The 17,638-nt window shown below is 37.5% G+C and overlaps 1 protein-coding gene across 2 annotated transcripts in view; it reads right to left on the reverse strand.

Annotated features, from left to right (window-relative positions):
- Positions 1-7,558: 7,558 nt before the first annotated feature.
- The window catches only part of COL5A2 (collagen type V alpha 2 chain), a 116,242-nt gene continuing 106,162 nt past the window's right edge, over positions 7,559-17,638 (reverse strand). For both annotated transcript variants that reach the window (XM_052792047.1, XM_052792046.1), the window contains exons 48-54: positions 17,409-17,516; positions 16,452-16,505; positions 15,642-15,749; positions 13,312-13,603; positions 12,182-12,369; positions 10,107-10,331; positions 7,559-9,220 (exon numbers count right to left, since the gene is read on the reverse strand). In XM_052792047.1, the coding sequence (XP_052648007.1) occupies positions 9,074-9,220; positions 10,107-10,331; positions 12,182-12,369; positions 13,312-13,603; positions 15,642-15,749; positions 16,452-16,505; positions 17,409-17,516 (1,122 nt within the window). In that variant the 3' untranslated portion in view covers positions 7,559-9,073. The remainder of the gene's footprint in view (positions 9,221-10,106; positions 10,332-12,181; positions 12,370-13,311; positions 13,604-15,641; positions 15,750-16,451; positions 16,506-17,408; positions 17,517-17,638) is intronic.

Here is a 17,638-nt window from a genome sequence, read left to right on the forward strand (position 1 = left end):
ATTCAGGTTCTTAAAGGTTCTCACTGATGATTATGGATCATGCATCCTCAGAATACTTTCTGGATTAGACCAAGCAGGGAAAATGGGCAGAGAAATGGTGTTTAAGAAACTTTACCAGATTTGGGCCTAAGCCAAGACATGGCCCTACTCTGGCATCACAGAATTCAGACATACCCACACAGAAGCAAAATAGTGAAGGTCTGGGGAGACCTTAGCAGCACAAATGCAGCATCAAAACAGCACAACTGTGCTTAATGCTACATAAAAGAATAGTGCCAACAATTCATAAAAAATACTGGCTGTCGCAGGAAACCTCCTCATTTTATGGTGAAAATAGCTACCTTTTACAGAAGATGAGAATTACATGTATGTAATAATATTAATCTGACATAAATTACATGTTAGGAAGTCTTTTGATGGGAGTTGAAATTTTATGAAAGCAGCTGGTAAGAAGTCTGACTAGTGGAAAAATGCATTGGAAAAACCTGTTCTTAATCCCCACGGCAGAAAAAAAAAAAAGCCTCTGTAATCTCCAGTACTGCTGCTGCTGAGTGAATGGCTGGTAACAATTACTCAACCTTAAAACTGAAGGTTTGGGGGGCTTTTTTTCTAAAGGAAACATATAGTCATCAAGTTTTTGATTAATAATTTCTACTAATGAAAGGTGATTACTGGAACATTTGTAGAAAACACAAAGAAATAGCCAAGACCACCATAAAGTAATAAATCCAACTACCTTCATTTTTTTCAGAGGATCACTTATTAAGTCTATTTTTTTTTAATTATGATTTAATGTGTCAGCCTGCAAAAGGCTCTAGCTTTTATTTCACATGGGAAATATAATTTAAAAAAACAAACAAACAAAAAATCTTACCTGACTCTTTCAGGCTAGCAGCACCATTACCTTTATAGAGCAGCACATCAAGTTCATAGACTACATCATTACTTCTAGGAATAACCCCCCTTTCATGCAGGTAACTAATAAAGGTCTTTCAAGGCTGTATGGAAGCACCAACACCTGCTTTCAAGCTCTAAGTTGATTTTTTTTAAGCACATATATACAAGTATATCTTCCTTTGGCATTTAAATTTAAAGTTGTATTGGATAAAAGAAAAAAAAGTAGTCTACATACATAGTTGAAAGAGAGGCATGAAGTCAAATGAGAGGCATTAAAAAAAACCAAGGAAAGAAGTTACCCACACAGTAGTAAGAAGACTGATAATAAGAAATTTCTCATTCTGATCCACAGCTGCTTATTCAGTCATATGTTACACCAGTTGATATTCATACACTTCATAGCACCATATTACTAGGGCTCTTTGGGGAAAACAAGAAAAGAAACAAAACAATGAAAAAACCCAAACAAAACCCCTTGCCTTAAAGAGTTTCCCAGATCATACCAACAGCTTTAAGAGATCACTAATTTAGGTTTTAATATTTCCTAGGAACTTCACCTTTCACAATTAATTATCACCTAAAAGGTGTAGCCCTTTTTCAGGACACCAGGGCTTTTTTTCTGGTGAATGTGGACTCCCTGACTCTTGTTTGTGGCATAGGGACTATTTCAACACCTGCTTTCTACATTTTTTATGGAAATTATATTTAAAAAAACCCAAAACATGACAACAATCCAGCAAACCCTTCTCTAACAGAAAAACTTGGCTATCTGATTAGGCCCTAATTTTAAACAATTCCTAACAACACCTGCAAATCACTTACACAGTCTTGCCTCCCTCTGAGTGATAGGTAAGGCATTCTCTGCAGCCGTCATATCTAGCAGCTGCGTGGCTCCAGGCACTGCTTTAAAAACCCCACAAGACCCCTTTCACAGCCATTGGTTGGTGCAGCCTGAGAAATCACTGTGGAAGCAGCTTGGCCTCAGCAATCCTCCCCATTGGAGAGAACTGTCGTGGGACAGCTACTGGCAAGAGGTGAATCGTTCCATGAGTTTGTGTCTCTGCAGCTCTTCATCCCAGCGGTACGTTTGCAGTTAGAACCAGGCCAGGGCAAACAAGCCCTTATAATGGGGTTGTGATGGTTTCTGAATTTGAATAGCTGCTAGGAATTTTTTCGGGAAGCTGGTGAATTATCATCCACTTTCCCTGCTAAAAATAAAAAAAAAAAAAAAAAAAAAAAAGGAAGCTAGACATTTAAATAAGCAGCAGTATAATTTGTAACCCTTGCTTTGCTGTGATATCAGCCAAATAATCTTAAGCCTCTATTTGCAGGCAGTAACTTGGAGGAAGAGCTCTTGATAAGAATTTTGAATTCATAAAGGAGAAAGTTCTTCCCAACACACGCTTTGCCATGCTATGGCTGTCCTGATAACTTTAGCAGCGATATAAAATTTCTAGCGTTCTTGTCAGCTGCATATTATTTATATAAGCTGGGAAATGTGTTATTTTGGAGGACTGGTTATTAGTTACGACAGTAACACAGCTTCATTGTAGTCACCAAATTAGAATATATTTCTTATTACAGGTAACATACCCATTTCAACCAAGACTAAAACCCTAATAGTGATTTGAAAAATCATATCCATTTGTTTTCACCAGGAAAGAAGTAGGGTCTGGCAGGCTATGATTTTTAAACCAAGTGCTTCTCTTCTGGAAATGTGAGTAATGAGGCACTTGTTGCACAAATCTTAAGCTACAGTAATTTATGAAATATTTTTATTATGATTTAGCATTTTAATTCAATGTGTGCTTGTAATCAAACATCCTTGATTATATCTTATTATGCTCGTAAAGAAAAATCTGTAGAAACCTAGATTTAAAGTACTAGAAGAGAATGATATTTTGCAGGAGGTTTTAGGATGTGTGTCTGCCTACCTGTTCACAGGGAGGAGGTGAGATGTAGTTCACCCTACACTGAGGGAGGGATTGCTGTTCCAGGATGAATAAAGTCCACCAGAACAAAATCCTGGTGGTCTTGTCTTCCCACCTGCTCTTTGTCCTGCAATAGCTTCAGCCTAGAGGATGTCTTCCGGAAGCATTGACTGTAACCTACACTGCGGCTTTCCCATCACAGCAGCCGCTCCTTCTTGTGACATCTCCTTCCTAGAAGGCCATTGGTCATCATCTTTTTTCTCCCTCTTTTTTTTTTTTTTTTTTTTGCCATAAGTTGTACCTGGCAAAGCTATGCTTAACCAAAATTCCTCTCTGACAGAGGAGGTTCATGAGATAAACTGCATGACGTCCTTTCAGTATACCATTAGCCAGGGACACCTCTGGATTAAAGGCCAAAACTTAAGTATTTTGCTGAATCCATGTCCACATCCACTGAGAACATAGTCATTAAAAGATCACTCTTGGAAGCACTGGAGAGGTTCCAGTTTCAGTGGGGTTTTGTGAATGTTCTGATCATAACTCACTTTTCAGCTTCACTATGTTTGTTATGGTAACTCCAAGGTACCTGAAAAAAAGGCTACTCATTCCTCCTTTCAGTTTGGCAGCATCTGCAAAGCAGGGATTAAGATTCCTATCAGGAAATGGCTGAATTGATATGGCAGCAGGAAATGCTTTTGACTTACTCTGATTTTTGTGTAGAATCACACAGCACGTTCTTTAGAGGGCAGGGGCTCCTAAATTACAATGATGGCTCCTACAATTGTCTCAATCTTTTGTCAATGTTGTGTTTCTGTGTCACAGGGAAGACTGCTCCCTACCAAACATGTAAAAATATTTTGCTGAAGTTTCTAGAATTGTAATAATGTTATTTTGTTATAATTGGTTGCTTTTGTATCAGATTTTTCACTCAGTTGACTAAGGCCAAAAAGCAGTTCTGTGATGCTTTGTCAGATGTGAACTTGAATGGTTTTTTTTCTGCACAAACACTCCTAAATAAGGCTGCAGTCTTCCCTGGGGGATGAATAGTAATACCTCAATTGAGGAACTAATTTTACAATAGAAACATTTGGTAGTGCACCATTCTCTGATACTGAGAACACCACAGATCATGAGTATGAAATATTATTTAGAAAAAACTTAAGCCAGAGCTTATAGGTAGACGGCTTCTTACTCTCATGGCAAGGAAATAAAAACGTGCAAGAAATTAACGTGGGGGATGGAGAAACAATTGACTCTTCTAGCATCCTGCTCAAACTAGAGTGTTGCCTGATACCTTAATACTTTTCCAGACCTTCCCCCAGCAAACGATACAACATATAATACTGATAGCACAATACATTATCAATCAAGCTCTCCAAGTTTTTCCTATCTAGCATAAACCTATAAAGCATTTCAGTTTTAATCTTTGCATCACTCTGCTCAGGTTCTCCTGAACACTGTCCAATCCATTGGCTCGACTACAGCGCACCCTGTTTCTCATCACTGACATTGTGTCCTTTCTTTTTTGGCTTGTGGAAAAAGCAGATTTCTTTTACTGTTCCTATTGTCCAATAATCACCTCACAGGAATGAGCAGCAACTTCACAAGAAAGCTGGTCTTTTGTACCTAGGTTTCCCTTTGTGACCATACATATGGTCCCTTGGGGCAGACAGGGTTTAACGCAGGTGATTCTCAATTGTAATTCATCATATTCTTCATAATGGTTCTCACGATTGCTATTTGATACGTTAATAAGCATTACCTCTGATTTCAACACAAGCTAAATTTCTGAATAGCATGACCGCAGGTAAAATAGGCTGGCTAAAAACATTCTACCTCTTAAACTGAATCTAACTCTCTAGTACCACTCTAGCAATTTTGCTCAAGAAGGCTCCTTTATGGATTTTCTGAACTCTGCAGGATGTGCTTGAAATCACACACTTCAACAAAATCTTTAAACTCCTAGCAAGCAAACTGTGATCCACTGCACACAATAATCCAAAATCAAAATGATGTATTTTTTCCTAGCATAAACACAGTTTGGCCAACTGGGTCTATGGGTCCACAGTTTCTTTGGCATTTCTATTTCAGCTATTGAACTGCTGATTTTATTTTACCTTTTGTGATTAATTTTTTTTTATGATAATACCACCATTGCCTAATACTATCATTTTTACCTTGTTTTCACTATGGTATTTGCCTACTTGCCGGGAATCTTTTTTTCTTCCATTTGCACTTAGTTCTGCTTTTCCTTTTGCAATTGTTTTACTCTCTCTTCCTAGAATCCTATTCTTTTTATAAGTATCCTCTCTCAGCGAGACCAACTGCCTAGTGAGTATTAAATCTTCAGTATAGCCTCCACTTCCTGAAAAAAAATAATTTAAAAAGATCCATAGATTATGAGAGTGTCTACCAGCGCAATAACTACTTTGCTCAATCTCAGGCAGCTACAGGAGATAAAAGAAACCTAGGGGCTCGTACCCTACAGCAATAAGAAAAGTAATGCTTTTTGCTCTTAACCCATTTTTAGACTCTTTACTTGCCTTCGTAGAGGAAAAAAAATCTTCCTCATTCTCCTCTATTTGCTTGCTATGTTTTGTAGACTTTGGTTGTATTGTTTCTAGCTATTATGCAGCTGCACTTTCCTTCTTACATTTCTGTGTTGCTTGATGCATTATTCTACTGAATGTAGTACTCCTGGTACTCTACAGAATGTTTTTAGTATTAAAAACTTAGAGCTGAGTATTTATGATTGCTACAAGGAAGCTAACAGATAGGCAAGGAAGGAGTCTAGGAGGGGGAGGCCATAAGATTTGAACTTGTGGTTTCATGCACCCAGAGACAACAGAATAACCACTGAGCTAGAGGGGAGTACCAAAACAAAAGAGAAAGGAAAAGGTCTGTAAGGAAGTGGGGGGGAGGACATGCATCTTAAGCTGCTCCACCAGCCTTTTAAAAAAGCAAACATTCAGTCAAACCATAATTCTTCATAGTCACTCTAAAACTGAGGTGCATAAATCCAAAACTGATTTGAAAAAAACCCTCTTGTTCAGGGAGGACTTAAACCATCAATTCCTTGTTTGCCTTACATTTGAAGCATCCAGAATGGCTCAATATAAAGAGCTGTCTGGAAGAAGGCTCTGATGCAGTAGGGAGGCTATGATCATATTTGATGTATGCATTCAGAGCTGGGATCTTCTAGGAAATACAGAAGGAGCAAGAACACTTTATTTTCTTTTTACAATATTAATGTTGCTTAATTGTACAGTATATAGCACAATATAAATACTGCCCAGTTAAACCACTGGGCATGTTAGCTGATGTATCCAATAAACTGTAGCACTGTGATCAGTTCTGCCCTCTGTATCTCTTTCTGCTCAAGATAAATTAAGAGAATGTCAAGCAGGAATAAGAGAAAAAACCTTGGAGAAGGCTTTATTAAACTCCTTACAAATTATAATACATATTTAATATAAAGGTGAAAGATCACTAAAACTAGTCAATAGCAAAATAAGAATATGCTCAGCAATACTTGAATCTCAATTCTTTGTTCATTGTGCTTGCAAACAAACTTTTTCATTTCTGGGAATGTTTATCATAACCTCCAAGGCCCACTGAGCATATCGAAAAGATCTTTCACACTTTTTCCTCCCTCAGCAAGAAAGTATTTTTTCAAATACTTAACTTGAAAGAAATCTAAAAATAAAAAACACACTGTAAAAAGTGGTCAGCATTAGGAGACACTGCTTGAGAAAAGAAATCCAAAATGGATTCTACTGTGCAGCTGTATAAAATCTAAGCTGTGAAGGTGAAAAATTAGTGTTAAAAACTCATAGCCCTGTAGACTACTACTATTTTAATATCTCACCAAGAACAAAAAAAGCAGTGAAATATGAAAAGCAACAGCTTTGGTTTTCTTAGTATTAAAAATAACTTTCAAACATGCATCTATACTCAAAATGTTATTTATTTTGTGCATCTGGATAAATGTCCTGTAGAGGTATGATCACAGCCACTGGCTATCTACCTTTGCATGAACATGTTGGAGCAAGCCATTACACCTCAGATTATTCAGTGAAATTAATGTTATCTAAAACTTCTCAAGAGTCCAATATGATAATGCCTGAGTCACATATTTATAGACATTTCATGCCAGTAAAAAAAACTCATAGAGTTCCTGCTTGGGTAATAAAAGCAAACAGATAACACCAGTGTGAACCTATTAACTGCCCTATTCCCAGTCTCTACCTACCCTGTACTGACATGCATATGGACAGCCTGGAAAATTGCAAAGCTCCTACCCCTTCAGGAGGAGGAAAGGAATGTAAATTCTTGCCTGCCTTGCTACTATGCAACTTTATGGTTTGTCCAGAAACTGTTTTCTAAGAGCGATAGCTTACATTGAAACTGGGAATTGGCTAAGTCACGTTTTATTCAGCTTGAATAAAAATTCTCTTTCTCTAGAGTCTCAAACAATACTAGTTACGTAGCTTTAATAGGACTGCTGCTGATTACTTCACACAAATTGATGCCTATCTTGCAAAAACTGGCACAGAGGTCATTATTCAAAATACTTTTATATTCCTATGTGTAAAATACTTCAGGACAATACATTGCAAAGGAGTTATTCAAATAGCAACAAAAGTTAAGTACTTCTATTTTTAATTTCTTAGAAATGAACTGATATGGGACATGCTGGAAGGAATTCTACAAAAAGGAAACCACTTACATAGCAAGAAGCATGTATTTAATTAAATGCTTTGCAAAGATACATGAATAAAGCTATGTGCATGACTTTCTTTAGGGATGGCCCCAGCTGTTTATTTTATTTATTTTTTTTTTAAAAGGAACAAACAAAAAATGTGGAGAGCACAGATGCAATAAAGAAACAAAACCCCTAAGTTTGTACCCACATACTTTACAAAATAAAGCATGTTAGTGGTACAAAACATTCTATATACTGTATGACCAACAAATAAATGCACTGTAACATTGTTCTCTCAAACACCATAAGCCTAACAGCTAAGCTCTGAAAATGACATTGACAGTAGGCATCTTTATTTCATCAGCCTTCTACAGAGTAATTTAGCACCATCACTTTTTTGTTGTTTTTGCCCTGCCTATCTCCTTTCTCAAAATAACAACAGAAGCATAGCACCTTTTAACATCTAAAATAAAAACAGGAATATTAAATGCATCCCAACTTCCAGAGATGAGGTAGCTCATGCTAAGAAATGATGGAACTTTCTTGCCTTGACAACTCAAGGCCAGTAAGTCAAATTACTGGTGATGCATGTCTGGATGTCAGCTAAAAACAATTAATTTCTAAACTTTCTTTCTCTTTATTAGCAATTGGTCTGGTATACATGTGAATGATTTGCAACATACATAAATTGGCACCATATACAAGACATCTGTATAATTTGATATGTAATGGCTTCTTAGATGGGCAAGTATTGGAAAATCAACAAGTATTGGGTTTAATATGTATTTTGAAGATTAAGGATAATTTAATGGAATTGCACAGATACATTGTGAGAAGTGAAGTCTGGCCTTAAAATTTAAGATATGGGACACCCCTACTGAAAACTTGTTTTTACCCCAGTAGTATTTTTACTTCATAAATTACTCAAGGCTATGGAATACTCTTCTGAGCAGACTATTACATAGGAAAGTGCAGGAAAGACAATGCCAAATTAAGATGATCTTGTCTGAAGAGATTTTCTTCTACAAAAGATAGAGTTTTCTGCGAATGGCTATCATACTGGCAACGACAGGAAGACAAACTGGGGTAATGGGAGTAGGTATGATTGAAATATAGCCAACGGTTCACAGAAGTGCTCTACTTTTCTGTTATTCAGTATGCATCCAAGCAAAAGAAATAATCCTTAGAGCTTTACAAAGTCCCACATTAAAACTATCTATTTTGAATACCTGTAAATTTCAAAATAATTTGAAACAAAAGCGAGGAAAATAAGATTCATATTACTTTTAAAAGGTGGTCATCGATCCTCTTAAAATTGTACTGTTGCACTAAAAAGTTGGTTTCAATCATTTAAAACAGAAGGTTTGTAAGTAAAATAAATATTCAAAAGGAGGCCGGGCATTTAAAAAGAACTGTATATACAATGCTGATCCAATATCAGCCATTACTTCAAGAGTCTCAGGATTAACTTCAATCAGTCTAAGTTCATGTGTTTAATTGCTGCTGTTGCTGGGTAGTGTGTTAATTTCCCCCCTTCCTCTTACACAAAGCAAACTGGCCCAATTTCAATTCCAAATTCCTGGTCGGTACTGCCAATGTCCACCGGTGCAATATCTATGATAGGTAAGCGTGCCACGTTCTGTGTTCTGTACTCAAAAACAGTCTTGCCCACGTTCCCATTACGTTTCTGGAGGTGGGGGAGAAGAAAAAAAAAAAAAAGATAAAAACTTAGGCCAGAGCTCATGTCAGAAACAGCCTGAATTCCAGCTGGTTGAGCCAGTTGTCTGATAGTTCAGAAGGATCTCACTGTATCTTTGCTAAGCAACACACCCCCGCCCATACTGCACCTTGGTTATTTTAAAATGTATATATCTTGCACTTACAGTGATGAACAGACCTGTCAGATTGACACAGCAGGATTTCCCCCTCAAGCTGGATTGATTCTTATGTTGTGAAATTCTTCTCTATGTGTTAATATGCACCTGCACACATAATCTTGGGCTATACTACTTTAAAGCACAGAGAGTACTCTAATTTATTTCAAGTACAAAAATAAATTTAGAAATATTTTGCCAGTATCTTAGACTTGACTGAGAATGCTATTGAACATGAAAAAATTTACTACTTGCTGCTTTTTATGCCCACTAGGAAATTTTGGGGGGAACATTTTCCTTTCCAACTCAGTTAGTCTTATACCAATGAGTTTCCTCTAGCATATTGCTGCAATAATCTTACCCATCTGGCAGACAAATACTTGAGGTTATCTGACCAATTTGTGTGATTCCACAGAGAGGTAAACAAATACTGGGAAATGCAAAATGGCAAGATACGTATCTTAGTATGCTCACTAATAAGTAGTAATTTGTAAATATCCTCTGAATAGTGCATACATCTATTATGTGAAGCTAGAACTGTAGAAATACCTACTTGATCAGTTACTTCTATGATTCATGATAAAATTCTGCAGCATTTTAATTACTTCATTCTATGGATTTTTTTCTAAATCAAGAACAAACTGAAAAAGGACAAAAGTCCTTTTTCTCCATAACAAATGACAGAAAACCCAAACTTACAGAACAGCTGTCATGAAGAACAGTGTATCTGAATCGACTGTTTCCCTCTGCTTTGATCTCCAGGTCATTGGCCCCTTTCAGAATTACAGCTTTTTTCAGATTCTTCGTCTGGTCATCCATGTACCCAACACTGTTTTTACAAAGGTAAGTGATATTCTGGGAAGCTTCCTTTGATAGGAGGCGCAGGAATGTCATCTGCGTAACAGCTGTATCCCCATACACAAACTGTAAAGATAAAGAAATAGATCAACATATATTACATGAAAATTCATTAAGGGTTCATGAATTTCAGAAACATCTGCCATTATCGTAACCCTTTCCAGACATGACTAGCAGGAGCCCTATTACATGAAATCTAAGAATGGTTTCTTTTGTAGTTTGCTGCCAGTTGAGGATGAAGAAATGTAGACACCCTGTAACAGGGATCATTTTGGAGAATTTTGACCGTAAAGCTCTGCAGCTGAACAACTCTAAGGCAGTTGGGCCTCCACAGACATGCCAAGTTTTGGAATGAATTCTGCCTTATTTCAAAAAGGGATTCTGTAGGAGCTAAACCTTACATATGAAATAGTACATTAGATCCACCTCAAAGTAGCTGAGAAACATCAAGCACAGAAAACCCTTTTATAGCGTACCTGCTATATTGCAACTTTAGCAACTTGTTTTCTACAGGCTTTGTATTGTATACATTTGCATATGGGCTTTATCAACTAACTTGCACCAAAGTTTGACAAACGTTTTATGAAGTGCCACTGTTTCTATAAAAAACAGAAACAATTTTTCTACCAATAACAAAAATCATAAAATTCCTGAGATTTTTTTCCCTATCTGTGCAGGTTTCATTTTATTCATGCTTTATGAATCATTGTAACATAAAAAAATGAGTCAAGAATGACTAAAAATGTATACATTTCACTGAAACTGGTGAAGAAAAGAGGAAATCTTATGCATTGACACTGTCATTTTTTACAAAATGCGTTATATCTGTTCAGCAATCGCAGTGCTTATTATTTAGAATCTGTAAGCAGTGCATATGACTATTACACAGATCATACTATTAGTTATCAAATCTGACAGTGTTTTCAAAAATGAAATATTCTTTTATAGTATTCCTCAAGATAATTTCTCCTCCAAAGAGCATCTGACTTACAAAACCCCTATGTGTAGCTCTGCAGGCAGCTAAACATCAACCATGACATCTTGGGACATGGCAAGTTCTCCTGAATTTAATAATAAGTGAAAGCATCTCAAAAAAGCAATCAATATCACATCTGTTCTCAACTGTTGAAGTTCTGAACTGTTATCAGGAATCCAGCTGACACAGCATTATTTTTTACACACCAAATACTTATTTTAAAGATATTTAGTTACTCCCTATGAAGTAACAATTGAAAATATTTTCTGTGCTTTTGATTCGATGAACTAGGAATAAAAGTGGCAAAAGCTGGTTAATTAATTATATACTTTGCATAGCATAAACTTCTGTTATTTGGCAGGATCATTAAGCCTACTTTTAGAAGTTACCACAGAGGGAATACCCAACAGAAAGCTGAGTGGAATTTTTGTCTGTCTGGAGACTGATGCATTCGGCATGAAACATTCTGACACATACGATAACAATCATACTTTCTTTAAAAACAAATTTATAAAGTAAGTTTTGTACTTTTTAGCAATAAAGAGTTTTCTGAAAGAAAGAGTAGAATCCAATACAAACAAACAGCAGTGATTTAAATCATATATTAGGGTAAAGTACACTTTTATTAAGGACAAGGATAGTGAGTTACTAAAATAGATTGCTAGAGAAGTTGATGTTTTGGGGATCAAGAGAAATAAATCTTTCCCAGCAGTGGTCTACTTATAGCCAATCCTGCCTTAGATGCATGCACTTTGTTTCTCCCAGCTCTTGTCTATATTTACTGTATGGTAATAACAACCAATTGAATATAAGCCAGTCAATCAATAGTCATAATGTTCTGACTGTAGCAGAATCTGCTCAGAAGAGCAGATGAAGTTCTAAACCAGAAGGAAACAAGTTTCATAGAAGTTGATTCTTGACATTAAATATACGTAGTTACCTGTGATCCCCTGTTCATATCAAGGCCATACCAAATGGGCTTTAAGTCAGACAACCTGCTGGCCCACCATGTTTTACGGGGTATAGTAGATGGGTTTGCAGAAATACAGGTCTCTCCAGTTTCCATGTTGCAGTATACTTTTATAGCATCTTCGACACATCCTTGGTTAGGATCAATCCAATATTCACCTACAAAGAATATAAAATGTGATTCCGTTATATTATAAAGATTCTTGAAATAACAGGAAAGACGTAAGCAAAAGTATGTCGCAACAGTACAAAACACAAGGCAAAACAGGCATATGCTTCATGTATCGACCTGATGTGTTTTGATGTGTCCTTCAGGTATACACTATAACATTGCTTCAAGATACGAGCTGATCCGTATTTCAAATATTTCAAAATAGGGGAATTCAGACTTGAAAGCTGTTTAAAGTTAAGGTTGTTGAAATGCATTGCAAAGGTCCTGAGCACTCCAAGTGCATAAAGAACGCACAGTGGCTAGAAGACGATTTTCTCTACACATGACAAATTGATGGCAGCCCCTCCTAACGTTGATGTTGGAAGCAAAGTTTCAGGAAATGGGGCAAAAGCTGGTAAGGCCTGCCAGAAACTCTCTCTACCTTCCAGTCTGCTCTGATTTATCCACTAATAATCCATATAAATTAGGGAAACTCCTAAATGGCATGTTAGCGCATTACCACCTACGAATTGCCAGCATGAAGCAGCAGCAGAGAATTCTGGATGGAAAGCATTTGCAGGTCATCAGCCTACAGGTAACATTTTGAGCTAATAGCAATTAAGCAAATAGTCACAATTGGCGTACCAATCTATCTCTATCATCGTGTAAGAGGTACTCCATGGTGATAACACTTTTAGAAGTAGCATTCCAAGGAAGTCTAAAATATTTCAGATTTTTTAATAAATACTGAATAAATATGGGATACATCAGAATATATACTTCACTGGCAAGAAGAAATATTTTTTTGTGAGAAGTTTTCAAGCTCCTAGTGTGAATGTTGATTTAGGCCATCAAAATCTGTATTACTCATTTTTTCCAGTGACCAAGTATATATTGGAAACAAGACAGCATCATATGGCACATAGAGGAGATAGTGTATTTATACACACCGCTCTTCTTGGATGGGTGGCACAGCTTCAGGTCATCACAAGTCCTTGCTGGGTGTTTCTTTGAACCATCTGGGCTGCGCATAGTCTCAATCTGGCTGCTCAGTGACTTCAGTGTGGCATGGACTCCTGGGTCTGTTTTATTATGGTCATCTGGGGCTGCTTCATCTTCAGTAAACTCTGGCAGTGGATCTGCCATAGCATCATCATAGTGTCCCATAATGTCACCAATGGCAGCAGTGAGATGGCCTGGAGGGCCAGGAGGGCCAGGAGGGCCAGGATCACCTGGTGGACCCTAAGGTTAAAAACAAAGGCAATAGAGGCACAGCAGAGTAAATACTGCGCAAAACGACAGCAAAGCCAGCCACTAAAAAACCAAAACTTCAGGGCCAGCCACCCTAATGCATAGGGAAAGTTCAGATACAGATAGACAATTCACATTTCCAGGAACAGGGCTAAGAGATTAGAACTGCATGTGAGGTATTGTCTCTGCTTCATGCCCTCTCTGCCTGTCTTAATACCTTGCTCAACTTTTTCTTACTCCTGATTTCAGACTGGAAAAAGTCACCAAGGAATGGCCTCCTCATTCCATTTTTTTAAGCTATCTGTCCCTCCTTGTTCAAATCCCTCCCTAATAACTTTATTTCTTAAAATTCCCAACAACTGTAAGTGATTTTTAGAGCAATCTAAAATTCCTGCTTCCCCTGAGTTGCCTCAGGCACATTTTCAATTAGTAAAGCCTGAATGGAAAATTTGGCACTAGAAACATCTTTACATTTATCCTGCACAGTGCTGAGCTTTCTGGCCACAGGTATGTGAGACAGAATCTACATCATCCTTACTTGGCAAAGCAGGTGTTTTCCTGACTAAGTAAATTTTCCCAATTGATGGGTTGTAAGGTCCTTCTGTCAACCTGAATTGTGATATTTGGGGAGGTAACTGAGTCTTGACACAGAGGACAGCAGTTAATAAACATCTCTCCACCTGCAAGCTTTGCCAGCTCTTCTTTAGCAGCAGGAAGTCTGTAACATACCTTCATTTGAAGTTTGATGCTCTGGTGCATGAGATTGTGTATCAGAACGTGGCATTTCCTTTGAGAGTAATTACTTCAGAATTCACAACTATTGTTCCAAACACTTACTACAGAGCACACACCCAAACTAATACGCTCTGTGTCTGACAAATGAAATCTTTTATTTCTTGCTTTTTGGTTCCAATTTACAGTTGCATGCAAGCCACCATGGAAAGCAAAACTAAAAATACTGGTATGATATTGGTATGATATTTCTTGTACTGTCTCATTACACAGATGAAGTATCTGGATATACATTATATTCTTATGGTCTACCATAGACTTTTCATTCATGTCTTGGTGCCTCGGCAGAAGCGGAGATACCCATAATAGGCAGAAGTTCAAATGAAATAGGGTGCATATTAGCACACGATAAACACAGGAAGCACCATGTCTTACAAGACAGAAAAACAGCAGAAACTGCCTTCTCTGTCTTGCTCATTATTTTATTCCACCTCTTTCATTTCTTCCCCAAAATAAGCAATACCAGTCTTTTAATATTTCACATGACTGTCCAGATCACCCTTTTCACAAATTTCACAAATCCCTGTAATTTTCTAACTTATCTTCTTTGGGATAGCGTAACTTACATCTTATGACTTAAGGTATCGTGAATTGGTAAATGTGGAATATGACTGGGACATTTAGCAAAGGTTTAGGACTTTTTCCAAAATGGACAAACTATTTTTCATTAGCTGTGAATCAGCTCATGGTTGATGTCTGTAAACCTCAGATCAGGCTGAAGGTCAGCTGAGGTGAGTGTTAGATTTTGGGCTGGCTGTTTGGACTGAAGGATTTCCTTGACACAAGGCATGATGGAGTATGCTGCTGGCAATCAGTCACATGGCTGTTCTAATTCAGTGCCACCTTTGTGGGACTACTGACTTTGAACTGCTGCTAGTTCCAGATACACCAACTGACCTATGCTTAGGCCTGAGATTTTAGGACTCAACTTGCCAAATAGCCATGTTGAACTGCAGTTCTAGTAGGATCCAGTGAGCTAACTGCAGAAGTAGCCCCAGGCTGGCCTAAGGAGAGCATAGGTGGATGGGACTGGGATTGTCACAGGTCCAGAAGATGAAAAAGAGTAAGAAATAAGCCCTTTCAATACACAGTTACCCTGGCTATTTGTTGGAGAAACTATATCATATCTTACCATTTCTCTTGAGCTCATGAATGTTTGAGGAAGTGATGCAATGGATGGTAAAAAAATCTCATTATCTGAAGGTAACCTTTTCCCTCCGTATTGCCATCAACTCACCTCAGGTCCAGCTTCTCCTACACTCCCTCTAACACCAGGAGGCCCAATTGGCCCAAGTGGACCAGGACTTCCATCTTTGCCAGAAGGACCAACTGGACCTGGAGGACCCTAGATAATATAAGAGAAAGAAGGAACGTAATTTAGCATTTAATAACAAAGTTACACAAAACAGCCTTTTATAAGCAGTATCTTTTCAGGAAGTAATCCAATTATTCATGTCTATTACCAAACTTCTAAAAATCACCCCTCTTCTCTAAAAGGAAGAAGGCAGTTTCAATGCTGCTGTTCTGAAGTGAATTACCTCAGCCAATATACCTTGTATCAGGTGTATATTTCTTCCTAAGCCATTTAAGTGGGTTCAATTCCAGGTGCTACACAGACTGGAGTAGCTACCATACGCTCACATGTATACAGACTCAGAGATACACTGTCACTTGGGAACATCCAAGGGAGTCGTATTTCTCCTTTACTTTTGGGTGAACAACATATATGGGTGTATGAAAGGCAGAGTAGCAATTAGCAGAGCTGCCACATATATGGCTTTGCATTAGCTACAGGAAAAGTGTCTGTAAAAAGAGACTGTAGCCCTGTAGTTATTCTGAGCTGACCTTTTATCTGGCTATAAACTACACTTATGTCATAGCTTTACTGTATTAAACAATGTAATGTCTCTCAGCAAAAGATAGTAGGGTAATTACCACATGATACTGAAAGTCAATAAAAGCCAGTGAAGTAAGTGTGATGCAGAAATAGAAATCTGATCATGGAAAAAAACAAGCAAGAAAAACCTTAATCCTGAAACATACTCACCCGCGGACCAAATGGGCCTGGAATGCCAGGACTGCCCTGTTCACCAATAGGACCCTAAACAGAAGAAATTATTGTATCTTTGTGACATTTAAAGCATATTCCTTTAGTTTTAAAGAATTAGTGCATGATATACACAATTCTGTATGAATAGGATTATAATATACATGAACAATGGGTAGTACCTTTCCCTCTTATGATTCATTTTCATTCTATTGTTCTCTTTTGTCACAGAGTAACAACTGTAATCACAATTTAGATTAATAGAATTTACTGGTGCTTGGCTATATATAAAGTTGTTTCTGCAGAAAAGCCTTGCTTTCATGACATTTAGAATCAGATTGGCTTACAAAAGAGTAACTGACGTTGTTATGAAGTGCAAAGATGCTTTGGATGCTGGGGTTTTTTTGTTGACTCTTTTCCTGCATGTTGAAACTTCTAGCTCTTGCATAGGATCAGCAAACAAATGTAAAAAAATTAAGTTTTCCATCGCATTTCCATTCAATCGCCACTGAAATCATGAAGTTCTTGCAAATATTAGTGAGAGATACTACCACAATCCTCATGGGATTTTGCATTTGACTCCTTGACTGTAAAGAGTTCAAACACTGGCAAAAAGCATTTCACACTCCAATGTGCCTATCTGAAACTATCAACTTTTGTTATCATCTTGTGCTGACAGGTCATAGAGTGTCAGTTATCAGTCACTGTGGACTGGCACAAATAGAACAAGAGTAGGAGAACACGTATCTTGCAAAGCACAGGTTTACCTCATCATGCAATAGTATTGTAAAATTGCATTAAAAATATTAACAAGTACAGATAGCCAGGCCACTCACAAGCACCTTGTGGGAAAAAAAAATAATTCATGTTTGCTTTTTTACATAATATAAATAACTGTGTTCCTGATACATTATTTAACTATCAAGGAGAGAAAATTATAGTAAAAACAGAACTTACAGGAGGACCAGGAAGACCTTGAAGCCCAGTGAAACCCCTGTGTCCTTTCTGGCCCCTGTCACCTCGATCTCCATTGTCACCTTTGTCACCACGAGGTCCTTGGGGACCCTGTAAATATCAGTGATGAAATGTAAAATTCTGAACTGGAAAAAAACCCACAACCGCAAAACCCCCTCATTTGCTCTTTGGCACTGCACTCAGACCTCATTCACTTCTAAAGCTGGAAAGAA

Source organism: Harpia harpyja, chromosome 7 (assembly GCF_026419915.1).
Source record: "Harpia harpyja isolate bHarHar1 chromosome 7, bHarHar1 primary haplotype, whole genome shotgun sequence".
NCBI lineage: Eukaryota > Metazoa > Chordata > Aves > Accipitriformes > Accipitridae > Harpia > Harpia harpyja.